General features: G+C 37.0%; 2 protein-coding genes across 3 annotated transcripts; one reads left to right on the top strand and one right to left on the bottom strand.

Moving 5' to 3' along the window:
* Nucleotides 1–244: 244 nt before the first annotated feature.
* On the bottom strand, nt 245–26,551 carry LOC131031649 (uncharacterized). Of its 2 annotated transcripts, XR_009103109.2 has the most exons (4): nt 25,998–26,551; nt 24,221–24,793; nt 23,960–24,084; nt 245–682 (listed from the first exon to the last, which is right to left on the bottom strand). XR_009103109.2 is itself a non-coding variant. In XM_057962792.2 (3 exons), the coding sequence occupies exons 1-2, from the start codon at nt 26,419–26,421 to the stop codon at nt 24,246–24,248; spliced, it is 972 nt and encodes a 323-aa protein (XP_057818775.1). In that variant the 5' UTR covers nt 26,422–26,551; the 3' UTR covers nt 23,809–24,084; nt 24,221–24,245. The 2 variants fall into 2 exon arrangements, 1 of the variants encoding a protein (XP_057818775.1); XM_057962792.2 differs by lacking the exon at nt 245–682 and having other exon boundaries at nt 23,809–24,084.
* On the top strand, nt 1,141–1,518 carry LOC131032242 (uncharacterized). The gene has a single exon (XM_057963196.1). It carries the CDS (start codon nt 1,141–1,143, stop codon nt 1,516–1,518), a length of 378 nt encoding a protein of 125 aa, XP_057819179.1.
* Nucleotides 26,552–26,937: the final 386 nt, after the last annotated feature.

The raw sequence follows: 26,937 nt of genomic DNA, 5'->3' as shown, positions 1-26,937 counted from the left end.
AGGCAATAAGTCGATTAGCTATGGTTTTGTGTTTCATTGATTATATCTTCTAACCATTGCTTGTAATGATTTATTGAGTGCATTGTGGTTGCAAGTACAGGTACACTTCACAGAGCACGACACATACATATAACATATAGTGCGTGTGTGTGTTGATTTTAAAAATATAGGAAGTTGTAAATACACTTGCTAGCATGATACTTCATCATTGATCAATGGTAGTAATGAAGATAAAGTAAATTGATAGTTCAAAATCTCAATATTATGTCATATATCATATATGTCTAGGGCAATTCAAATGAAAATCATTGCAATTACAAAATTTGAAATAAACACAATAAAAATTTTGTCAAATTGTCTTCAATCTTCATAAAAGATCTAAATCAAGGTCATTATTTGGTACAATATCATTTGAACCACAAATAAATGGAGTGCCACTCTCACTAGGTACATCATGTGTAATAGGCTCATCATCATCTATATTGACTCTAGCAAAGCTCTACAATAGATGCATCCAAGTTGGCACACTTAGAAACTATATACCAATGCTTTGTTGCCCCTTCCTTGCAGTTGAAGACGCAAATGAACCAAAGTCTTTTGTTTTTTTCAGCCAAACAGTTACACTTCAATAAGTGGATAAAAGAGTACGTACTCAATTCCATTTAGCCGAAGAACTTGCAACCTGTTAAAATTGGAGAGAAAACCAACACAACTTAAAAATTAAAAAAATTAAAAAAATTAAAGAATTTAAGTAATAAAGTCTACAAATGTTGAAAAATAAAAAATAAAAAATGCTTACTTGTGATAGAATCTAGATTGCAAGAGGTTGGAGGAACAAATAATCTTTCTCATGGAGAAACCATGATGTATGAGCATCTTACTTTTATTGGTCTCCAAAAGCACAAATACTATGATCTCATCCTAAGATTAACTTATCATACTCTTTCCTATCATTATCCACCACTTCTGGATATGAGAAGAGTCTTTGGAATCCCAACTTGTACCCATTAGCAACAACCTAATCTTGGGTAAAAAATAGGTTAATTGCACATTAGGCCTGTTCAAGGGCCTTCTCAGGTTAATCTTGAGCCAACAGATTTGAAGGGGATTTGGGAGTGTCCTGAACCAAGGTGGACGAAAATGAATTTTGACAGGGCATCCAAGGAAAATCCTGGCCCATCTGGTGCAGGGTTTGTGGCGCGAGATTCTCAGGGGAACATCATGGCAATTGGTGCAAAACGACTTGTTGATGGGTCCAACAACGAGGCAGAAGTACAGGCTGCTTGGGAAGCTATTCGGATGGCAAAAACATTGAAGGTTAACCATTTAAATTTGGAAGGGGATTCGTTATTGGTGGTCACCACTATTGCAGAAGGGGAGACAACTACTTGGAGCCTAAATAAACATATTAAATTAATCATTTCTGCTCTCTCCTCCTTTGAGGATTACAAAATAACACATGTGAAAAGAAGTGGCGGACACGCTGTCAAATATAGCAATGTCATCATTGAGAGTTAATGGGCCCGATTTGTTTGAGGACCTCCAAGAGATATGCATTCATGACTTGCTAAGTTTGGTGGCGGCGGACAATACAGTCATTTAATGGTAGGGACAATGGAGGTGATGTTAAGTTTTGGTGATCAGATTATAATTTGATTTTAATTGCCTATGAACAGGTTTTACTCTCAGGATAGAACCTATACAGTTCAAATATATATAATTTTAATCTTCCTCAATGATGATCTGCAGTACGCAGATGAATCACGACACAAAAGAGAGAACCCAATTTGATTAATAATTGTGAAGACAGGATCACGGACTGCTATTGATTTTGAACAGTTCGAATATATAGAATGTAAGACCGAATTGTAATACTTATATCTGCTGCTATATTCATCACAAGGTTGAGGGAGAGGTTGGACATATATATGTAGCATAGAAGCTAATCCAACCAACACAACTTTCATAGCCAACACGACTCTCCCTTATCATCACGACTCTTCCAAAGTCGATTAAACAAAACATGTTTAGCAGCAAGTTAAATAACAAAACATTTTAGTCATTGAATCGGTTCATGTGTTAACACGTCAAAGATTAATTAGTTAAACACAAATTAACAAGGAATCGATTCACACTTAGACATTACATAGAATCGATTAATGTATGAATCGATTCATATGTAATATGCATTACATAAAATCGATTAATATATTAATCAATAGATGTTAATTATCTAAAAAAAATCGAATCATGTAATAGTCGACTCAAATACAATGTATATTCATTAGTAAATCAATTTGTTAAATGATTCAGTCAGATCAGATTACTGACTAACGCTATACTTCAACACTCCCTCTTAGCTAGAGAGGTAATCTGCTCAAGATCTGAGTCACAAAGGTATCACCTCATTGTGATAACAACCAGCATGGCATATCCATAGACATCACCTTATGTGATGTCCACTATTATGGCTTATCCACGGATATCACCTCACATGATATCCACCATAGAGATTTCCTCAAGTAATATCCACCATTATGACTTATCCATAGATATCACTTCACATGATATCCACCATAATGGCATATCTAAAGATATTACTACATGGCATGTCCACGGATTTCACGTCACATGAAATCCACCATGAATATCTCTTTATGTAATATCCACCATTATGGCTTATCCATGGATATCACGTCTCATGATATCTACCATTATGGCTTATCCATGGATATCACGTCTCATGATATCCACCATTATGGCATATCCATAGATATTACTACTAGAGATGTAAACCATTATGACATATCCATAGATATCACGTCTCATGATATCCATCATAATGGTATGATCAATCAATATCATACAATCGTCACCTTACGATAATGATCAAAAGTACAAGTGTTCATCATTGAGAGATCATCACCTCACAATAATGTTCACAGGGGCTCATCAAGCATTAAACCAAAGTAGTCATGGAGTCACACACATGACACCAATCATGATCCATATCAGATTAATAAGATTGCATTAATAAGAGTTTACACTTCATACATCTTTAGAGAATACATTAGTACTATTAAAATAAATCAATGCTGTTGAGACTCAATCTCAGCTAGAGCTACATTTTCTACCATACCAAGCCTACCTCGAAAGTATGCAAACTTTATTCCAGAAAGAGGCTTGGTGAGGATATCTGCAGTTCGTTCATCTGTACTAACATATCTCAACTGAACAATATTCATTTCCATCATGTCTCTAACATAATGATAAGGAATCTCCACATGCTTTGTTCTATCATGAAACACAAGATTGACAGAAAGCTTTATACAACTCTAATTGTCACAATGGATGATTGTAGGGTCTAAAGATTGTCCAAACAATCCTACAAGAAGTTTTCTGAGCCACACAGCTTCTCGAGTCCCCATGGACGCTGCAATATACTTTGCTTCTATGGAGCTGAGAGCAACTGAAGATTGCTTCCTATTGAACCAGGAAATCATAGCCGAACCCAAACTGAAACAACACCCTAATGTGCTTTTCCAATCAATTACACTCCCAGCCCAATCAGAATCAATATACCCATGAAGGTTCAGGTCCACATCATCATATTTTAAACCATATCCAATTGTGTCACGCAAGTATCTCAGAATATGCTTTGATGCAACTAGATGTATTTGTCTTGGTTCACTCATGAACTAACTAAGTGCACTCACTGCATAACAAATATCTGGTCTAGTGTTGACCAAGTACATCAAGGACCCAATCATTTGCCTGTAAAAAGTGGGATCTGCCAAGTCTGAATAAGTTGCATCTTCTCTTAACTTATGCAAGTTTGTTTCCATAGGTGTAACCATGGATTTACAATCCATCTTTCAAAACCTTTTCAGAGTGTCAATGGTATACTTTCATTGACTTAGAATGATTCTATCAGATTTTTGTCATACTTGTAAACCAAGGAAATAGTGTAATAGACCTAGATCTTTCATATCAAATTCAAATGCTAACTCTTGCTTACATTTGATAATAAGATGATCTTCTCCTGTAATTAATAAGTCATCAACATAAAGAATTAGGATCAATATTTCTCCATTAATTACCTTAAAATATAGGTTAGAATCTACATCATTCTTGGTGAAACCCAAGCCCAAAAGGTAATGGTCAATCTTCTCATACCAAGCACGAAGAGCCTGTTTAAGACCATACAATGCCTTCTTTAATTTACAAACATGAGATTCCTTTCCATGTATTACAAAATCTTTAGGTTGCTCAAGGTATACTTCTTCCTCAATTACACCATTAAGAAAGGCAGTCTTTACATCCATTTGATGGATCTTCCACCCTTTTGATGCAGCAATAGCAATCACGGTTTTGACAAAAGTATATCAAGCAACAGGAGCAAAGGTTTCTTCGTAGTCAATTCCCTCCTTTTGAGAAAATCCTCTAGCTACAAATCTGGCTTTATATTTTTCAATACTACCATCAGCAACATGTTTAATTTTGAAGAGCCATTTAAAGGAAACAACTGATTTACCTTCTGGTCTAGGTACAATGTCCCAAACATCATTATTTAGAATAGATTGGTATTCTTTTGTCATAGCATCTTTCCAAACTCGAAGACTAGAAAAGCTTCCTCAACACTAGTGGGTTCTGACTCAACGATTTCACTCATTAATGCAACATAGCTAGAGAATTTGTGTGGTCTTTTACTTTCCCTGAAGGTTCCTTTTGGTGCTGCAAAACCTTCAGCCTCTTGCATCATTTTTCTTGGCCAAAGAGGTCTTTTTCAGTTTACAACAATGTCTATAGGCCCATCAGTAGGATCCAAGGGTTCATTTGGATTAACAGCTTCCACAAGTTCACGAGTCTCCCTCTGAATCTCAAGAGTATGGTCTTCTTTCATACTTTGAGGAGGCTCTTGATCTTCAATGTCTATCTCATGGATATCCTTGGATTTTCTGAATGCAACATCTTCTTCAAAGATTACATCCCTACTTAACTCAATCAATTTTTGTCCTAGAATATAGATCCTATAAGCTTTAGATGTTTCATTGTAGCCTACAAAAATTCCCTTCTTGCCTAAAGGTTCTAGTTTTGATCTTTTATCTTTGGGTATGTGTATGTATACTGGGCAACCAAAGATTCTCAAGTGGCTTATATCAGGTTTTACTCTTGTGAATGCTTCTTCGGGTGATTTGTTTCCCAAAATGTTGTGAGGGCATCTATTTTGAATATAAACAGCAGTTCTAGAAGCTTCAGCCCAAAAAGAAGAATGGAGATTTTGGTCATGGATCATGACTTTGGCTGATTCTACAATGGTCCTGTTTTTCCTTTCTACCACACCATTTTGTTGAGGGTTATAGGGAACACAAATTCCCTCTTAATCCCAGCATCACTACAAAAGTTTCTAAAGTTATTAGAGGTTTACTCTCCTCCATTAACTGATCTTAAGGTTTTGATTCTTTTCCCTGACATATTTTCCACTAGGGCTTTGAATTCCTTAAACCTCATTAGTACTTCATCAGATTCTTTACTTTTCAAAAAATATATTCAAGTTTTCCTAGAATAGTCATCAATGAAAATAACATAGTACAAGAACCCACCAAAGGAAGCTACTGTCATGGGGCCACATAAGTTTGAATGAATAAGTTCTAAAACATATTTAGATCTACTTTCACTCTTATGAAAAGTACCTTTAGTGTTCTTCCCCAAGGCACATCTTTTGCAAGTTCCTTCATGTTCTTGGTTAAGCTTGGGAAGTCCTGTTACCATCTTTTCCATCGAAGGTAGAGCACGAAAATGAAGACGCCCCAATCTTCTATGCCAAATCTCACATGTGTTTGAAGAATCATGAATTAGTGCTTGAGAAGAAGTAGTGCAAAGTTGATAGAGACATCCATGGCGAACTCCTATAATTTGAGCCTTCTTGATGTTTGTCTTCTTGGGCCATGCTAGGACCTTCCCATCCATGAAAGCAATTCGGTAGCCTTTGTCTTCCAAGGCTGATATGGAGACCAAGTTTCGTTTAATCCCTGGTACAAATAATACATCAGTCAATTGTATGGAGATGCCTGAATTTAGTTGTAGAGTAGAGGTCCCAACTCCTTTCACTGAATAGCTAGAGTCATCTCCAATGGTAACTTTCTCATTTGATGTTTCCTCCACCAAGTTATCTAGATGTTCTCTAAATCTCATGATGTGGCATGATGCCCCACTATCAATTATCCAAGTGTTGTGACCGGTAGCCACATGACTTGAAAGAGCCGAACAGAAGATGAATCCATTTGAATCTCCTTGAGGAAGAGTTTCGTCAACATGTGCAATGGAGGCTTGAGGCATGGTCCTGGTAGGACATTTCATGGCATAGTGACCATATTTGTCACATCTGAAACATTGTACTTTTGACATATCCTTCCTTCTCTTGGACGTAGAAACACCATTTGATTCTTTGTCTTTCTTTCTTTTGAAGTATCCTTTCTTTACCTTCTTCTTGGTGGAGTGTGTGGCTAGAACATGAATGTCATCGTTTGTGGAGCTTTGTCCAATCCCTCTTGTGATTAGTCTCGACTCTTCTTGAATGCAATCAGTTTATAGACGATCAAACTTAGGAAGTTTAGATCGTGCACTTATCCCTTGAATGAATGATTCCCAAGAAGACGGGAGACCATTGAGGGCCAACATGGTTAACTCTTTACTTTCAATTGTGTGACCAATGGTGGAGAGCTGGTCTCTTAGTTCTGTTATCCTCATGAAGTATGAGGTGATAATTTCACCCTTTATCATTTTTACATGATGGAGTTGTTGCTTTAATGCAAAAGCTCTACTAGTGTTATTTATCTCATACATACTTTCTAATGATTTGAACATATCATAGGCCATTTCCAATTTTGAGATAATTGGTACAATATGATCTTTCACTGCATCCACCAACATTTTCATAGCTTTATTGTTCTTTTCATCCCTTGGAGCTTTTCACTTTCTTCATCAGGTACCGGTATAGCTTTCTTTATGAATTCATCTAATTCGTTTTCTCTTAAAGCAAGCATGATCCTAAACTTCCAAGATACAAAGTTGGAAGCTCCTTCAAGTCGATCCTCAAATCTAACACCATTCACCATTTTGATGTATAGAAGGGAGTTGAAGAATTAGAGGATATAGAGAGAGTAGTCTCGCCTATATAAATCTGATCTGATCTTTTTCTTATGCTGGCTCTGATACCATGTTAAGTTTTGGTGATCAGATTATTATTTGATTTGAATTGCCTATGAAAAGGTTTTCCTCTCAGGATAGAACCTATACAGTTCAAATATATATAAGTTTAATTTTCCTCAATGATGATCTGCAGTAGGCAGATGAATCACGACACAAAAGAGAGAATCCAATTTGATTAATAATTGTGAAGACAGGATCACGGACTGCTATTGATTTTGAACAGTTTGAATATATAGAATGTAAGACCGAATTGTAATACTTATATCTGCTGCTATATTCATCACAAGGTTGAGGGAGAGGTTGGACATATATACGTAGCATAGAAACTAATCCAACCAACACGACTCTCCCTTATCATCACGACTCTTCCAAAGTCGATTAAACAAAACATGTTTAACAGCAAGTTAAAAACAAAATGTTTTAGTCATTGAATTGGTTCATGTGTTAACACGTCAAAGATTAATAAGTTAAACACAAATTAACAGGGAATCGATTCACACTTAGACATTACATATGAATCAATCTTCCAAAGTCGATTAAACAAAACATGTTTAACAACAAGTTAAAAACAAAACGTTTTAGTCATTGAATTGGTTCATGTGTTAACACGTCAAAGATTAATTAGTTAAACACAAATTAACAGGGAATCGATTCACACTTGGACATTACATAGAATTGATTAATATATGAATCGATTCATATGTAATATGCATTACATAGAATCGATTAATATATTAATCGATAGATATTAATTATCTAAAAAAAATCGATTCATGTAATAGTCGATTCAGATACAATGTATATTCATTAGTAAATTAATTTGTTAAATGACTCAGTCAGATCAGATTACTGACTGACGCTATACTTCAACAGGTGATTGATCTTTATATTCCCATTGAATAAGTTTCATTTTCATTGGGCACGAGTAAGGCCTTGAAGTTTGGGCAGGTGACAGATGCCATGGAGGCAAATTTCTCGTTAGCAACTGTTAGGAAACAGCAATGTTTTCATGACAAGATCACAGAGAGGCGACTCCGCCATGTGTTTAAGATTGAAGACCCTGTATTTTGGCAAATTATTGTATGGATTCTAGGTAAAGAGTTCTTGAAGTCAAAGCATTGGTATCGCTCCAACATTAATATAGCTTCGATCTTTATGGCTCGGGATTAGAATTGGAGTTGAAGGAGGTAGTTCTAAGGTCTATGAAAGAATGTGTGAAGCCGGAGTGGTGTGGTGGCATGACAATTGCTGTTTTGTTTTTACGATATCCCTTATCCCCATATTACAAAAACCTCTCTCATATATATATGAGAGCAAAAGTTATTTATGAAAAGACATGTCTTTTCGAAACACTAATTGTTAATTTTGAACATTCCTAACAAACTTAAGTAAAAAGAGATTAAGAATTCCTAAATGATGAATATAATCATCCTCTTTAAAAGTCTTGATCTTAATACTCTGTTTCTTCAATTCTTCTCCTTGTGAAAGGTATTCGAATATCATTTGGTTGACAGTAGGGGCCATGTCTTTGCTTCGATCCAACCTTGATAGAGCCCGATCCTTGATGCTCACAAGTTCATTCCGCAAATCTTCCATAGACATTACTCCTCCTTCTTTATAAATCGAGGGCATTCCAATAGGGCTCCCATCATCCAATTCTTTAAGATCTCCTTTTAGCATATCTTCGAATTTAACATGATCTTCTATATATGAAGTCCCTTCAGCTTTCTCCTCTTACGTCGTCACATCAACACTGTTTATCACTTCATGCAATCGTGTTTTTAACCTTTCATGCTCTCTTAATGCCTTAATGGTTCCAGTGTACACCCTCCAATAATGTTCGACATGTATAAGCAGGTGTTGAATCGGTGTTCAATGATATCATTAACCAATTTATCCATCTTTTGCTGGATATTATTTACTTGTTTGGTAGCCTTATCCGCTTGATACTTCCAATACAGAACATCAGAAACATCATCCAAGCTCTGCCCTGTGGGATATGAGGTATATTCACTTAAAGGAGTTCCTGTCTCAAGTTGAAATATCTTCGTTTGTAACTTTTGATTCTCCTCTTTAGATCTTTCATATAAGCCCTTATAGGTAATGTTTTCCCTGACCAAAAACTCTGTCTGATCCAAATTTAATTTGGCTACATCCAGGTTCAATTTTGCAGTGACCCTAGAGTCAGTCTTTCCAACCTGATGAATCATAAGGTGCCCAAAGGTTTCTTCAATATCCACAATAATTGGTCTTTTTCCTTTTGGATACAGTGCCCATTGTAGGAGAGCTTTTTGATCAGGATCATATCCGGAACCTAGGAACAATTTATCTATTTCTTGAGGCAACACTTGTTGATTCAAGTCCTGCTTCTTCAAGAATCCATCAAACAGAAGTGCTGAATTTATGTCCCAACCAGAAAAGATGATAACACCAGCCTCTTTTAATATTTTCCTCCCTTTCTCAGGGGTCATATTTTTCATGAGGGTATCGATTTCATCCTGTAGCCTTTTCATCTATTCTTCTTCTAGTCTCCCAGCCATACTTCGTTTCACATGAGCCCCTTTATACTGGTACAAGAATGAAAGGAATTCCCTTGAAGAAGCGAATCCGTCATCAGCAACAAAGTCTTCATGCTCTGTCATCCTTATATCAACTACATCTTTAATATTGAAATCACCAGTGTCCACATCTACCTCTGCTTCAAAACCAGGGGGATAATCTTCTCTTGGGGAGTCAGCAGGGATGCTACTAGCAGCAGATTTTGGTGACATGTGAGCCAATGGTTGACTATCCTTTTCAGTGTTGATAAAATGGAGGAACTGTGGGGGGACTCTATGCATAATCTCTACCTCATGTTGAAGTAGTTTTTTGGCTATTTCCAAAGGATCTTGGAGGTTTCCAAGTAGGTCTCCATCCACCATCCCCCTTGCTCTTTTCCATTTGAAGACTTCCCAAGTCATTTCGCTTCTCTCTCTCAAAACCCTGGCCTCTTCCCTTCCAAGGTTCTTGATTAAATCATCTGGCATTTCAACCACATGTATTCCGGCTTTTAGTTTCTATGATGCCCTTGCAGCTCTTATATATCCCTCAGGATCAAAGTTCTCTCTAGGATCACCCAGAGTCATGCCATAATAACCTAATTTATTTTGAAGTAAATGATAGCTTTTGGAACTTTTAACAATAAAATCAGAAAACACCAATAACCCTGGCACAATGGATTGTTTACCAAAATCCGTAAGATGTTTGGCACTGACAGCAGACAATTGTCTCACAATCTCTAGGCTAGCCACCCTGTTTGGTACTGTAATTGGAAGCATGTAAGGCTTTCCTTCATACCCAAATACCCTGATTTCTGTGTGATTAAGGTGGCAATACCAGTCACCCCAGTTGTGATCAATCTGAGACTCTGGAGAGAAGTCATTTGGCCTGAGGAATCTCTTAATTTCAGGAGACAGAGTATAATCTCTATGTTGTCCAAAGGCCGCACTAAGAGGTTTCACAAAATATTCCTGAAAGTGCCAGTATTGGTTGTTTATGAATCTTTGATCCCATGCAGAAACCCACAACTGAACTGGTTTCTTCAAACCATTCTTATCATAAGCTTTGAAGCTGAAATCGTCTGACCAAAAATTGATTTCTTGTCCACAATAAAGAATGATGTGCATCAATAAAGAATACAACGAGAAATGGACTTTTACAAGGTCTCCTTTCAACTTTTCCAACCCATGATTTAGGGCTTCTGCAACATAAGTGGCGTAGTCAAATGACCTAGGGTCTTTCGATTGTAAATCAGCACATAGAACCATAACCCCAATATCCATGAGAGGATGAGCCTCTAAGCCTAATACTTGGGCTGCAGCATAGTATGTGTACTTAAAATACGGATGGAATTGGTTGACATCAAATGGCACCTTGTCATTTTTACTGAATGGAACAAAGGACCCTCCTACTTTTGGCCGGTGAATGGGTAATCTCCATGTCCTGTAGATGTCCTCCAAATTAAAGAATTCTCGTGAAAGTTTCTGTATATCAATTCTCTCTTCTACTTCCCAGTCTAGATCAAATACCATATCAATAGTCTGTTTGTTAATCACCACCAAGGGATTCCCTCGGTAGTCGCATATGGTTTTGGTTTTTGGATCATAGCAATCTACCAGAGCTTTCATTAATTCAACATCCACAAATACATTCGGGACTACCAATTTCCCTAAGTTTTTCTTCCACAGGTTACTTATGGGCTCAGGAGCATCCCTTCTCTTGTAACTAAATAGGAACAACTCATGTCCTCTGATTTCAGTCCATATGTCTCCTAGATGTTCAAATCTATCTTCCAACCCTTCTTCTTCACTCTTGATCTTTTTGGACCTCACACTGGATGTCGGGCACTGGTCTAGCAAATCCTGAGTCAAAGCTCTACCCTCCTTTTTTCTGTAGTTTGGGCTTCTCTTCAGGGTTTAATTCTTTCCCTTTTCTACTCTTTTTAGAAGAAGAAGAAGGTTCCATAATTTCAATTAATACGAGAAATCACACTTACTTGGAGAACTGTCGAGCTCTTCTGATTGTTGCTTACGAACTTCAGCAAACTCCTTGCAATTTTCCGTCTTTTGGCATCAATCTGGGTCTTATGAAAATTCGATCAATTCAGCTGTAATTGCATGGGCAACTTGTGCACAGTTAATATCTCTGCGTTTATAACGGCTATTCAAATGTTTAAACTTAATTGCAGATGTGACATTCTCCACTTGGGCTTTTAACTCCTTCGCGGGAAGTACTGTTCAACTGAAATGATCATGAATCGAGTTTTCGATGAAACCCTTGTCTTCGGCTGAATACTTTGATCTTTCATCGAAAGTTCACTTTCATCGATATCACCTTATCGGCGAATGGCCTATGTCGAAAAACCATTTTCTAGTCTCCTCGAAATCATCTTTTCTTCGATGAACTTTCCTTCGATGAGTCATTCGTGAGTTTCATCGAAATCATATTTCGATGAGTTCTGTTCTTCGGTGAAAGTTTATGCAAGCCCTCCGAAAGTTCTTTTTCTTCGATGTCCTTTTTATCAATAAAACCCCTCTGTTTTTGTTCGATATAATGTTATCGATGAGATTTGCTTTTCGATGAATGTTTTTTAAGTTTCTTCGGCAGTTGTATTTCCTCGACTTCACCTTTTGCTTTTTGCTTTTCACTTTTCGATGAAACTGGAGTATCGATGAGCGGCTTCTTTTATTTATCGAAAGAGATATTCCGCCGAAGACATCTTACATAGTGTTTTACACGTCATGTTCCATTTCGATGAAAGTATTCTTTCGGTGAAACTCCTTTCGAGATGCTCGACATGATATTTTGGCCGATGATCTTTTAGTTTTTCACGCCTATGGGAAGATTTTTTTTTATTTCAAATATAGTGTTCAACAACGTGATCGATTGCGAGGCTGAAGGGGCAGAGATGAGCCGGAGACCCAGGAGCCCTATGGCTTGAAGGATAAGCAACAGAAAATTTAGACCAGCGCAGCTTGTTGATGTTGTGGTTTTCTGTGTTTCTTTGTTAATGTAAGGTTTGTTGAGAAACCCTTTAAATGTCGAAACTTGTTTATACAATATCTCTATCAGTTTATAAGGAAAAGGGATTTAGGATTAGTGCAACATGGAGCATGGCTCTGATTTTGGTTAGGTGCATTCTGTGAATGTTGTTTTGAGAATGACGGGTGATAGTTTTAGGGGTGAAGGGGGAGGGGGTATTAGCAATTTATGGTGCTTTTTCAATGCATGTATATTTTTACAAACAAATTAATATAATTATCTATCATCGATAAAAAAAAAACAAGTTAATTACAAATTAAAATATATGTAAACATGGCATAAATTAAATTTACCTTAAAAAATTCCAAATTTGAGAAAGTCTTGAAAATGCCTTGTGTTGTGACCATTTCACACATTGCCCCATCAAAATGGGGACCCCCTCTTTTTTTGCCCAAGTCCTAGTCTCTTAGCCTAATATCTCCCTCTAGCAAGAGAAATGAGTGAGTTTGTTAGTCTTTGGTAACATCTGGATCACATGAGAAGTGAAGCCCATCATGAGTTCAACCAAAGAGTGAATGAGAGATTGCTAGTAAGGGATACTTCAAGTGCCCCTCTCTCAAAGTGAATTTCACTCCTATTGCCTCAAATTGAAGGAGAAATCATATTCGAAGGGAGTTTTGAGGTCTTATAGTATATAGAGGCATAAACTAAGGCATAAAGTAATAAGATTCAACTAAAAAGTGTGTTATCAAGCTACTTCAAGTGCTCCTCTTGAGGAGCGAAATTCACTTCAAATGCCCTTAGTTGAGAGCGAAATTGTTCCTAAAACGCACCATGAGCCTAGTTTCAACAAACTCAAATGGAAGGAATGAAGGAGAGTGAGCAAGAAATCACTAAGTGTCAAGTTTCAATCCACTTCGGGTGCACCACTCTTAGAGCGAACTTCATATGCACCCCTTGTGGAGCGAACTTCATGTGCTCTAGACTCAAAGCTAAATTCCTCCTAAGACTTCATGTTGAGCATGCTATGACGTATAGGATTTGAGAAAGTGAGTGTAAGTGAACGAAGGACAGTTAGAGTGTTGATTTTAGATAAACTTCAAGTGCTCCTCTAGAGGAGCGAATTTCACTTCAAGTGCTCTTTGATAGGAGTGAATTTTCCGTTTTGGCCTTCCATGAGGTAAGTTTGACATGTTTTCATGAATGAATGTTTGAAAAACCTAAGGTTTGAGTCAATGAAGCAATGAAAATGATCGAGAACGAGTTTACTTTTGATTTGAAATTAATTTCAAGTGCATAGCCTTAGGAGTGAACTTCAAGTGCATAGCCTCAGGAGAGAATTTCATGTGCATGTGATTTGGAGCGAACTTCAAGTGCATGAAAGTTGGAGTGAACTTCAAGTGTATGCATCATGGAGCGAATTCTACTTCGGGTGCTCCTAATTGAGAGCGAATTTGCCTCATTTGCCCAAGAGATGATGTGAGATTCCTTATAAAAGCATTGCCTTGAGCCGATTTGATGTTTAGAAAAGAATAATTTTGAGTTAAGGTGATGAAAGGTGAGATTTGAGAGTAACTTTATGTGCATGTGATTTGGAGCGAACTTCGTGTGCATGTGAATTGGAGCGAACTTCATGTGCATGTGAGTACGAGCGAACTTCATGTGCATGTGAGTAAGAGCGAACTTCATGTGATCATTGTTGAGAGTGAAATGCTTTTCATAAGGTGAATTATGTTTGAATGCACTTTCATGCTTATCAAAGACTAAACAAACATTAATTTGGGACCAAAAGAAAATATAAATTTCTTCAATTTGTGTCAAGTCGACCAGCAAGGGAAACAAACTTAATTTTAGTTTTATTAAGCTAGGTCAGCCTACATGGGGAGAGACACAACCTTTCCTTTAAGCACCTATATAAGGGTATTCAAACAATCATTTCAAACACCAATTCAAAACAAATCCTTCCTCTCTAATGAGCGAATTTCATCAAGATCAGTGAATTTCATCAACATAAAAAGCGAATTTTAGCATTGAGATTGCAGATTCAAGAGCGAACTTCATCATTGAACAACAGAATTCATCTAAGGATAAGCGAATGTCATCTGCAAGAAGGAATATCACCAGCAAATTTGTCCTAAGGAGCAACGAATTCAATCATTACAAGGGCGAATTTGTTCAACCACACTCAGCAACAGCAGGTTCCTCAATTACATCATTTGATCAAAAGCACCATATCAGGTTGAATCATCAAAAATTAGGGGTAAGTGCATCATATTGACTGATAGAAGATCAGGTACAGGTCTGATTGGAGACAATTGTTTATCTTTTTATTAAATTAGACCTCTCCTATTATTGCTAGTCCACTAGAAAGTGCAAGTAGATGTAGGGAATCAGTCTTATTTAGCAGCTAATTTCAAATTCATTTGAATTCAGGATTGATTTAAATTGACATTGTAGGACATCTACTATCATTCTCATAGGTTTAACCACGTTAAAACTTTGCGTATCTTTCACCACATCTCCTAATTTACACATCTCTCATAGGTGAAGGATGGCGACAGCTAAACCTAGTGGAAATGTGAACCGTTAAGCACTCACCAAAGAGGATTTGAGGAGCGGTACATTAGAATCCAAGATCACCTCTCATTGGAGCAGGATAGGAGACACCAATCTTGGGAAATTCTACACCAAGAAGTTCCGAAGCCCGTTATACACAAGCGAACCTACTACTACAGCAAAGAAGATGATGGATAGCGGGATTATAAATGCAGCTGGCTTCCCTCCTGTGGTGCAATGCTATGAGTTAATTGTTGAATGTGCCCAACACTATGATTCTCGCTCAAGAAGAATAGTGGCAAAGGATAGAAGAGTACTTGCTTATCTCTCAGAGACAGCCATTAGTGAAGCATTTCATCTACCGGAGCCTAAGGACATCATCTATGTGAGTGTGGAAGGTGCTAAGTCAACCCGTGATGATGATTCAAAAGCTTGTTTAAGGATCATCGACAAGTTTTGGTTATCAAAGAGTAGAGGTGGTAAGAGCAAAATGCCCGGCAGATTACACATAGTGGACTTCAAAGATGAATTCAGAGACTTCATCACCCTACTTCATCGTGTGGTTGGTGCACCTGAGGCTTCATATTTCAAGGACTGGATGTTTTACTTCATAGAGACAGTCGCTCATGGCAAGAAAGCAATCAATTGGGCGAGACTCATCAGCAACAGTATCGATGTGCAACTAAGAAGACTAATGCGCACTAGGACATTCTATATGAGTTCCTATGTTATATACTCTCTTGCAAGGAATTATGAGTATCCCGGGCTGGTGTATAGAGGCATGGTCGGAAGAGGACCAGGAGAAATAAAAGTGCATGAGTGTTATACACAGCTTCATCATCCGACTAAACAACACTATAGAAGAGTGATTGATGCATTCACTATGCACATCACAAGATCACTTCAAGGTGGAATTCATCAAAGACTCTCTCCAAAAGCACAAGCATTGGTTCAACAGTATGGTGCATGGTTTATCCAATTCCCAAAGTTCACTTATATCAGAGTTCAAGGATGTCCTCCTCCCTACATGTTGCCACGCTACCTGACAAACAAAATAGTGCTACTTGAGGTGGTGAGACAATTAGTGGCATATGTCAAGGCATATAGGCACAAGCATGGAACCAGTATCTCTTTTCCTATTTCACTTGGAGACTCTATCAAAGTGTGTCCTTCCCTTCAAGCAACCAAGAACGCCGAAGGAGAGTTAGCTCTCTATTCACTCAAGCCATTCACTCCTAGAGATCACTTTGATCCATATGACAACATAAAAGGAATTATGGGAAAGAAGTATGAACACCAATGGCAGTTAGAAGACTATTGGATGAATATTCAAGATGATGTAGAAGTGAAGAAAAAGATGTATTCCAGGCTACCTCTTGATTTCCTCCGGAAGTGTAAGTTGTTTAAAGTTGCTGATCAAGTACAAGATAGCGGCAAATATCTCCAATCTGCCTATGACAAAGAAAGCAAGGAGATCCAGATCAATTGGGTTGACTTGGAGGTCACGGATTTGAAGGAGTTGATGAAATAAGTCTTGGAATACACTCGCATATGGATAGACATCCAGCATCAAAAATTGAAAGAACGGAATATAACAATGACATTCTACTCAGAAGCAAGGAAGGACAATGAAGATGATGCAAGCACGAGTGGAAGTGCTTCCCAATCATCTCACTCAAGAGGTTCGAAGAGGAAAGATAATCATGGAGAAAAGGAGCCATCAAGGAAGAAGCATAAATCAAGTTCTAGTCATCCTTCTAGTACGTCCTCTACGTGTGAAGAAGAGTATCAGGATGAAAGACATAAAGAACAAAGGATAGATAAGTAATTGAGTCAAGGAGTAAATAATCAATGGAATCTACAATTCAGAATGATAAAGGCAAAGACAAGTCATCACAAAAACAAAAGGATCTCACTCCTCACAGTCAAGAAATTGATGAAGATGAAGAAGAAGACAGTGATGAGACCACTTCTCCACCTAGAGATGAGCAAATGCTTGAAGAAACACAAGTTGAAGAAGGGAGATCATCTATTCATGAATGGTTTAAGGAAAGGCAAGCCAGAGAGGTGATAGCAGTTGATGAAGAACCAACATATGACTTAGAGAGCCTTCTAAGTCGGGCTCAAGAGGTCACCGAGAAAAAGAAAGCTATGAAGATGTCTAGGGTGATCAGAGATGATTCGGGTTCTCAGAAGCAACAAATAGCTACTCCAATGGTTAACAAGTATGAAGATGAAATCACAACAGATGAATATGATATGGAGACTATTGATTTGGGTCCACTCACCTCCGAGCAAGCCATAAGTGATGCAAATGATTCATTAAAGGCAGTGAATGATATGCTTAGAATGAAAGTAGAGAAGAATAAAAGGTCAGAGAAAGAGATAAGTGTGTGGAGAAACTACTTCCAACAATTCCAAGAACCATTGAGACAGCAGAATCCAACAGCTACACCACCACCTTTGCTTCCTTCAGAATCAGTTAATCATATGGAGAAGATGAGAAATTCAGCACAACTGATGGACACATGGATAGAAGACTCTTATACCAAAGTTAGCAAGTTTATGAAAGGTATAATGAAGACACTTGATACAGTCATAAAAATCCTTGGAAGGACTCATGTCCTCATAGAGGCATTTGAACCATTTGCTCATACCAGAGATGTTATCATTCCAGTCCTGCAAGTAATAAGGAAAACACCCAGGGAAGTTTAACAAGAGAGAAAATAAGAAGAGAAGGATCTACACCCATCTTTCTGCATTGGAGTAGTCTACTTCGCACAAAGAAGATCGTTTTTGAAGATATTAGAAACGGATGCAGTCAAGTTCAAGATGATAGGCTATAAAGAATAAGCAAGAACGTAAAACTAGCTACAAATTAAGCAAACCTATGAGAATCACTGCTAAAATAGTTAGGATTTGGCCTTTGTTTTATGGAGAAGCCTTAGAGCTAGGAATTCTAAATGTCATTGGAAAAATTTTAGCATTTATACTAAGGCTGGTCTTATGTAAAATAGTTCACATCTGTTTGTGGAAGAGATGAGGTTTTTACAATTGATATTCTATATGTTGAGCATTTGCCTCATCTTTTCTCTTTCAAATAACAAACTTGATTTTAATTTATGGGATCCATATCCTTAGAGTAATTTATTAATGTCAACTTTCAAATACATGTTCTTTTAAAACCTCTAATGCCCAGGTCTTGCTTTCATCTAATAAAGAGATACAGTGAGATAAATTTACTTTTGCAAGAATTACAACCTTGATCACGATGATGCATAACATCCTTATAGTGTTCCCTAATGTTTCAATGTTTCTTCGTGATCAATTCCAAACAAAAATAGTTATTTGGTGCGAGAGGGCAAGCATTGTTAATAGTAGGCGTGCCACTCCATAGGTTTAATAGTGTTTCTTTTCTTTAAGAAGATAAATCCGATGAAAACAAAAATAAAAGTTAATTCTGCAAGTTTGAACTGATTTGGAGTCATTACCAAATTCAAGTCATGTTGATATGATTTGGATTTGGTTGATAATTTGATAAGTATGAGATAGGAATACTTAAGTTGCATTTGGGAATTGGCAAGCCTGTTTGATTTCTTTGTCCATTTTGTACTTTACATTAAGTACCAACACCTACATACCTATGTTCCACCAAGTTTCGGGGACGGGGACGGGGACGGGGATGGGAGGGGGACAATGGGACATGTTTCTGGTACGAAGATACTTTTGGGCCCATTTTTAAGGGATGGCTGTTAAAAAAATTAAGGAATTTTTAAAAATATAGAGAAATTTCAATTATGCGTATCATAACATTGATAAAGCATTCATCAAAGACATTGTAGAAGATTTCCAAGTTTCAAACTGTAAATAGTAAACATAGAAGTCCATAATCAGCTACCCATAATAATGAAATGATAGAACTAAAAAAATTTATGGCTGTCTGTAATCACCACATGGTAGGTCTGAGAGTCTAAATCAAAACCAGAACTTGAGTCTGAGTTACAGCTCCTCCTCTTGCTGCTCTTCTCCTTCTGTGCAAATCTGAAAATGAATGTCTTTTTCTTCTTTTTGGTTGTTTTATGCTTAGATTAGGTTTTGGTATTGTTTAATGTGGTTTGGGGTAGTTGTGGGCTCAGCCAACCTTTTTTCAAATTAAAAATGTGTTTTTTTTTAATCTAACTGTCCAAAAGTGGCCTAGGACGTAGGAGACAGCCAGAAGTCCCCTATGTCCCCGGTCACTCCCAGAGGTGTCCTGGAAATGTTTCCAGAAATCTACTCGATTTGGAGACGGGAAGGTACTTCTAAAAGCCGTCCCTGATACGAAAATGGGGGTACCAGGACAAGGGACACGTCCCCGTGGAACATAGCTGCATACACCTTTATTTTGCCTTGCTCTAATAGTATCGTGTCATGGAAAGGACGGTTTTTAAGTGTAGCCTTCTATTTTTTTATAACTTGCCTTGTTACTTTAGCCTAGAAAAACAAATATTTTTGTTAAAGGAGTGAATGCAATAATATTTAACCTTGCGTTAGCATTAACTGACTCTCTAGGATGAACCTTAAATTGTGTGTATTTATAACAAAGTTTAAGACTCTCATTTCCATCCAACTGCTGATTCTGGTAAGAAAAGCTAAGATACCAGGTTCTTTTGTTTTAGCCTGGGTCCTGGTAAGGGTACTGTTTGGGTATGGGTACGGCTTGGGTTCTTCCTGGGTGCCTAGGTTCTCTATGGATTCTTCTGTGAAGGACCCACAAAGAACCCAAGCATCCAGGAAGAACCCAGGGCCATATCCAAGCACTGTTTCATAAATTAAAACCTCAGTTTCACTCTCACAACTTTGTGACATCAATTTTTATCAGAATATGCCAGCAAGCAAGCAATTAAATATCATTTCAGTTGCATTTGTGAGCAATACATATGAACATGGGGTTAGTAAGCTTTATATCAGCATTACTGAGATTGATTTCAGTTAATTTACATTTGCATATGTAACAGCTGTTTGCTTATGTTTTGTGAAATCACTTTCCTTGTGTTGTTAATGATTTGGCATTTTGTCAAATGTTTGAAAAATGAAATTGAACCAGCTTCTACACTTGACACAGCTAGTGGTAGTAGCAATCCAATTAATTGTAGTTCAAACGAAATTGAACCATATGTTGATATTGACCTTGATGCTTCTGATGAAGAAAATGAATATTAAAATCTATTATAATTTGAATTTTCATTGTGTAATGACATTTTGAGACTTGAGTATTTTCATTTTTGCAAATTATGAATGAGGTATCAAAATATTCTATCCTTTGATATTTATAGGCAATTAGGCAATTAGGAATTTATGAGTGTCAATAGTTATACACTGATATAGTTTATATTTTATAATTTTGATGTATATATACGTATATCTATATATATATACACACGCATACCCGTACCCAAGACAAAAAAATTTGCCATACCCACAAATCCATACCCGTACCCAAATCAGTAACTTAGAAGAAAAGCAATGAGCTGAGATGCAGAGAAAACTGCTCTTATACAGTAAGGATTCTAGCAAAACGCTTTCTGGGTTTTATTCTTTGTTCTTTCCCCTTTCTAAATCATTTTGAAGTTTTGAATTTGCTCGAGGGACGTAAAAGTTGACTGTTTGAACGCTATCCTATTTTGTTGCAATCAGCAAATTAGAGATTGATAAGTGATTATATAGTGAAAATATACAATTTCAAGGGGTATAATCATTCTGCATTAATGTTATTGCCTTGGAACTATACCATTGAAATTAATACTCGTATGGGTTCGTCTTCTAGATATTGTTTTATCCATCCTGATCAAAGTGAGGTGATCAAGACATTCTTTGTTATAAACTATGTTACCGGATTCATGGGATTGGGTTTGGGTACGAGTTCAAGTTCGGCCCTAGGTTCTTGATGGGTTCAAACCTAGTGCCCGAGCAGAACCCTGGGTGAAACCGAGCCAAACCCACGCCAACCCAGGCATTTCCAATGCCATGGGTGTCCAAAAAAACCATTTAAAAATTAAGAATGTCCCTCAACCCTAATTTTGCCCTACCTTTCCTTCTTGTTGTCATTTCACCTCATTTTTTCAACATAAAACTTACATTCTCACCATTTTTTTCTCCTAGCTGGTTTTGAAGGTTGTTGATTTAGATGCTACAGTTGCACAGCTTGCCCAAGTCTCTATAGATGAGGCAACAATTGCACTTGACATAGACGTAGCTAGTGGCAATGCAATCTAATGGATTGTGGTTCAAATGAAGTTGAACCAAATGTTGACCTTGATGCTTTTGATGAAGATAAATATGGATATTAAATATGGATTGTAAATTGAATTTTCATTGTGTAATGACATTTGGATACTTGAATATTATCATTTTTGCAACTTATGAATATGATATTGTGCGTGTGCATGTGTGGGTGTGGGTGTGGGTGTGTGAAATTGTTGTACTCGAACCCATATCCTGTGCCCGCACCCGTACTCGAATCAGTAACTTAGGCTATAAATATTTATTATCATTAGTTTACACTCGTTAGTGCATAACTTGGGGGTTGATTTGCAATCTCTTCCATAATAGTTGTGTGTGTGTAAAATTGTTGTATCCAAACTCATATCTTGTACCCGAATCGACAACTTAGGCTATAAATATTAATTATCATTGGTTTACAATCATAAGTGCATAGCTTGGGGGTTGATTTGCAATCTCTTCCATAATAATTGTGTGTGTACCCAAACCCGTATCCCATACCTGCAACTGTACCCAAATTGACAACTTAGGCTATAAATATTAATTATCATTGGTTTACACTCATAAGTGCATAGCTTGGGGGTTGATTTGCAATCTCTTCCATAATAGTTGTGTGTACCTGAACCCGTATCCCATAACCGAATTGACAACTTAGGCTATAAATATTAATTATCATTGGTTTACACTCATAAGTGCATAGCTTGGGGGTTGATTTGCAGTCTTTTCCATAATAATTTGATTTACATGTTCATTAGATACATGATGCATAGGCATATAGGTATGCTAGCTTATCAGATATTTACATAATGAATTAGATTCCATCATGCATGTTGGCCACATAGGGCTAGATCCTTTGTGATGGGTTGGGTTTCTCGAGTAGAGAACCATGGGGAAGCTTATACTTTATGGTAGGGTGGATATCACCTCGGTGATGTTGTCTCTCTTCTTCTTCAAGGTACAAAGAGGAAACGAAGGAAGGCTAGTAATGCAAGTGTTAAATGTACTTATCTACTTATGATTTACTAATTGAAAAGAGTACACAACTCTTATTTATTGGCTTATATTGTCATTTATAGTTCTAATGTTATTATGCAAGGGCATTGCTGCTATAATTAGATGGTTGCATCTATACATAAAATGATTGAGTTTTATAGTTATGAAAATATATGATAATTGGACTTACACTGATTGTGATGGTTGCTTAATCATCATATATTTAAAATGAGAAGGAAAATTTTATACATATGACTCCTAGATTAGTATCCATTAACGTTACTTAAATCATTATTTTCATATTTTATTAGGTTGTTAATAAGCATACTGTTACATAAAATGCTAGCAATACTTTCCTAGTACTCACTCACATACAAATTTCTTATATCAACAATCCAACACGCCTTCAAACACAATCTTTTCCTACAATACATGGCTATTACAACACTCTATCATGTTTATCATTTCAACAACATAAGCAATGCCAAACAGAAAGCAAAAAGAACAAAGGAACATACACCCGTGATCAAGACACACAAATTGCCTTATAGAAACTCAAACGCAAAAACTCTAGCAAGAGTGAGCATAACCTCCTCATTCCGATATCTTCCATTCTTCCCAAAAGCATGCATGGCCCTTGGGTTGAGAATGAACCTTGACATCACTTACATCCTTATGCTATGCTAATCTACCTACTTTAGTCCACAATGAACTACATGAAGGTTTTACAAAAGGGTCAACTCCTCAAACATCCTTTACTAAAAGATGCACATCGAAATTTTTTCTCTCATGGCTCAAGACATCTCCTCAAACTAAAAGTGGCAACTTTGACCCCATGGTCAAGCATCTTTGACCCATTTTTTAAGATCGGTAATAGATAAAAGCACTAATAGATGAAACAAAAGTGGGCTAAGGCAAGCCAAATAACCACATACAACTCTAGACTAAGATCTTTTAGAAAGTATACAACGCTAATCTCATCTAACACATAGTAAGATAATTATAATGGCTAGGAACTTCCAGTTTAAATTAGAAAGGCATAAATTGTATGCGCGCATGTGTGTTATGAAAGGAAAATAAGATAGATAGCTGGTTTACCCCTCCCGCAAAAACAGATAGTCTATTGGTAAACTTTTACATATAGACCTCTTTGTGAAAGATAACGCACAAAATTTACTCACATTCCACTGTCCCTGACAAAAACTATACATGAGCATAGTTGTTTCCCTTGTAAACAATGTGAGCCTGTGAAAAGAATCTCCAAAATCTAAAAACTATATGTTGTGAGGATATTAAACATCAATATAACAAATACACAATTTGGTCCTGCTTTTAAATATATAATAAACCGTACATGCTAGATTTTATACAGACATCAAGAATGTCATAGAAATATTGACGATTTCAGTATCGTCACCTTCATTTTCAGTTCTGCCCTCCTTTTCCTCTAGAAGATTCATCAAAGATGAGAACAAGCACGGACTCCAAAGATTTCTTAGTCACTATGTAAGTCTAAACTCTTTAACATGCTCTATATCTTTCCTGCATTGGAAAGGAAAAAGTTAATGATATGCAAACCTATTTACACGAGTATATTCCATAAATAAAGAGTAACTGTTATACTGGAAACACAATTGGATAACTGAGTTTTGTAAGATTGCGATGCCCAGATATCTACCTGAGAAATCGGTCCCATATTTGCATTAAGGTTTTCTTTGTCTAGTACTACTTTCATTTCTAATATCATCTTCCATCTCAACTTTAATTTCATCAAAATCATCATCAGTCAATTCTTCTTCATCTTCATCTTCGTCATCTGCTGTCTCTGTCTCTGCACTATCATCAACAAGAAATCCTCCAAGCGTGTCGTCGTCGTCGTCATCAATACTGTCATCCAACTGAACCTTTTTGGAGGCAACATGTTTTGAAGCATTGCTAGTGGCATCTCTTCTCGAACTTTTTGATCGTGTTTTGAATGGCGTTGAGTTTTTGCACATCTTGAGTTTATTTAACTGCTCTTTTTCCTCGTCACTTTCACCCATCCAATCTACATCTCCCTTTGTGGCTTTTGCTTCTTTCTTTTTTTTATTTTTTCTTCTTGTACCATTTTGCTTTCCATCTTCCGAAACATTTTCATCATCAGTACTCTTTTCAGATTCATTACCAAGGTGCCAATCCCATTGGCTCACATCATTCATGCATCGTTTCCCAAACTGTTCAAATTCAGACCCCTCCACCAAGAATCCAAAGTCTGTTTCAAATTCAAAGCACAGAATAGAGTGACACAACAACTAAATAAAACATACTTGATAAAAATCAGAATCACTCGTTCCCATTGATACGCCCCATGGATGCTAAACAAGAAAAATTCTGTGTGTGAATATATACAAGTGCAAATTCAGGAGAGAGATAAATCCCATATTTTCAAGCATTGTCGTATGGATAAAAAGACCAACGCAACTACTGAAGATCCAAAAAGGAATAATAAGTATTGAATAATGCTAAATGAGGATTGAATACTAGACCAAACCAGTGACACAGTCTTTTGCGAGTGAATATATACAAGTGCAAATTCAGGAGAGAGATAAATCCCATATTTTCAAGCATTGTCGTATGGATAAAAAGACCAACGCAACTACTGAAGATCCAAAAAGGAATAATCAGTTTTGAATAATGCTAAATGAGGATTGAATTCTAGACGAAACCAATGACACAGTCTTTTCTCAACAGCAAAAACTCTTTAGAAGCACATTCTCCATGCAACTTCCATTCTCCAGTATTGAGTTGGCCTAACGTTAATGTGTGCATATTTTAGAGAAGAAGTACAAGTTCAAATATGAAGGGGTAGGATAATATAACTTCTGATATGAAGAGGTAGGATATGCATACCTTACTAAAGGTACATAAGATAAATGGAGAGACAATCTTCTTGTTGGCTTCCACCAAAAAGTCTAATACACCAAATGTGTATCTTGCTTGGCGGTAATCATAAAAAAACTACCTTTAATTTTCCCTCTTTACACAACTTGGGCAATTTGACTTGAGCTTGATATACCTTACCTATTTTAAGCCTATCGACATAAACAAACTTGTTTACCCTGTCTTTGTACACACTAGAGGCGAAGGCTTTCAAAAAAGTTATCAGACTGTCGTTAGGATATTGTGTGTTAAATAGCATAAATAAAGATGCTAAGATGATCTTAGCAGAGGACTATATGCAACGATGCCTTTCAGGATAAGCTTTGCTTTTTTAGAAAAGAAATAAATACATAATTATTGACTTGGAGTAACGCAATTGAATCTTAGATAATGTATCATATGATTTAATACACTCAAAAAAATATTAGTGATATGAAAATAAATATATAATTTTATGTGAGAAAGGAGGGGAAAACAAGACCTTGTGTCAAACCTAGATTTTATCTGTTTTGTCACTGAAAAGGGGAAAAACCAACCTGCGAAGGGGTTGATCCATGAAAGGTCAGATGGGTTCAGACTAAAATCTCTGCCTTGAATCTGCTTTCGTTCCACAGCTTCCTCAATCCCCAGCTTCTTTTTTAATGTGAAGAAGTTTGGGTTTTTCACAGACAGCGAAAACTTATCCCCAGCCTCAACGTAGGAGCTTTCGCCCTTTTTAAGAAATTCAAGTGAGGAATCTGCTTTTGCCCCTGCTCTAAAATGAAGTATACAGATTGGGTTTGTTCCCAAGACCTCTACAAGAACCCTGCCACTGGTCTTTTGCAATTCCAGCGTCACTTGGTAACGCGAAACAGTTGGATCAGTGAAGGATTGGGGTGTATTCCTTCGTCTTCCCAGCACCATTTTGGAACCGCGTTCCACGCATACTGCAACAGCATTGTCGTCCCCTACAACCTCCATGTGCTACATGGATTTCTCAATCTGACTCCCTCCTATTTCTCTCTCTAAGCAATACATCCATCTTCCCTCGCCAATATTTTTGCATAGGATTCAAAGAGCATAGGGGAAAGGACCCAGTAGTTGAGCATGTTCCAATTGTTGTGAGGGTTGTTGATACCTTTTGTTCCAAAAATTGAACAAATAAAACCTATTGTTTGAAACAAAAAATATCAATTTTTGTTAGGAAATGTACCAACAGTTGTTAGGAAATGTACCAATAGTTGTTAAGAAATGTACTAATATTGTAAAAAGTAACCAATCAGGTGATGCCACATCGGCTGCACAACTATTGGGGTCTCTTTTGCACGCCTATTGGTCTCACTTTTTTGGGGGGCTGTTTTGGACACCTTGGCAAAAAGCATGCTAATGTGGCATCATATTTGATGATGTGGCCCTGAAACCTTAGTTATAAGCAGGGGACTTGCCAAGTAAGTTGCTATAAAAAAATCGGAGTGATTCGAAATTTCCAAGTAGGAT

Source organism: Cryptomeria japonica, chromosome 6 (genome assembly GCF_030272615.1).
Source record: "Cryptomeria japonica chromosome 6, Sugi_1.0, whole genome shotgun sequence".
Classification (NCBI taxonomy): domain Eukaryota; kingdom Viridiplantae; phylum Streptophyta; class Pinopsida; order Cupressales; family Cupressaceae; genus Cryptomeria; species Cryptomeria japonica.
Note: the sequence above shows the minus strand (reverse complement) of the source record. Positions and strands in the feature narration are given on the sequence as shown.

Bases quoted from the DNA above. Each gene is read 5' to 3' on its own strand.
- LOC131032242 (XM_057963196.1), top strand. From the start codon at position 1,141: ATGAATTTTGACAGGGCATCCAAGGAAAATCCTGGCCCATCTGGTGCA.
- LOC131031649 (XM_057962792.2), bottom strand. From the start codon at position 26,421: ATGGAGGTTGTAGGGGACGACAATGCTGTTGCAGTATGCGTGGAACGC. The intron at 24,794-25,997 runs GTTGGTTTTTCC...AATTTGAAACAG, and splicing joins ATGGATCAACCCCTTCGCAG to ACTTTGGATTCTTGGTGGAG.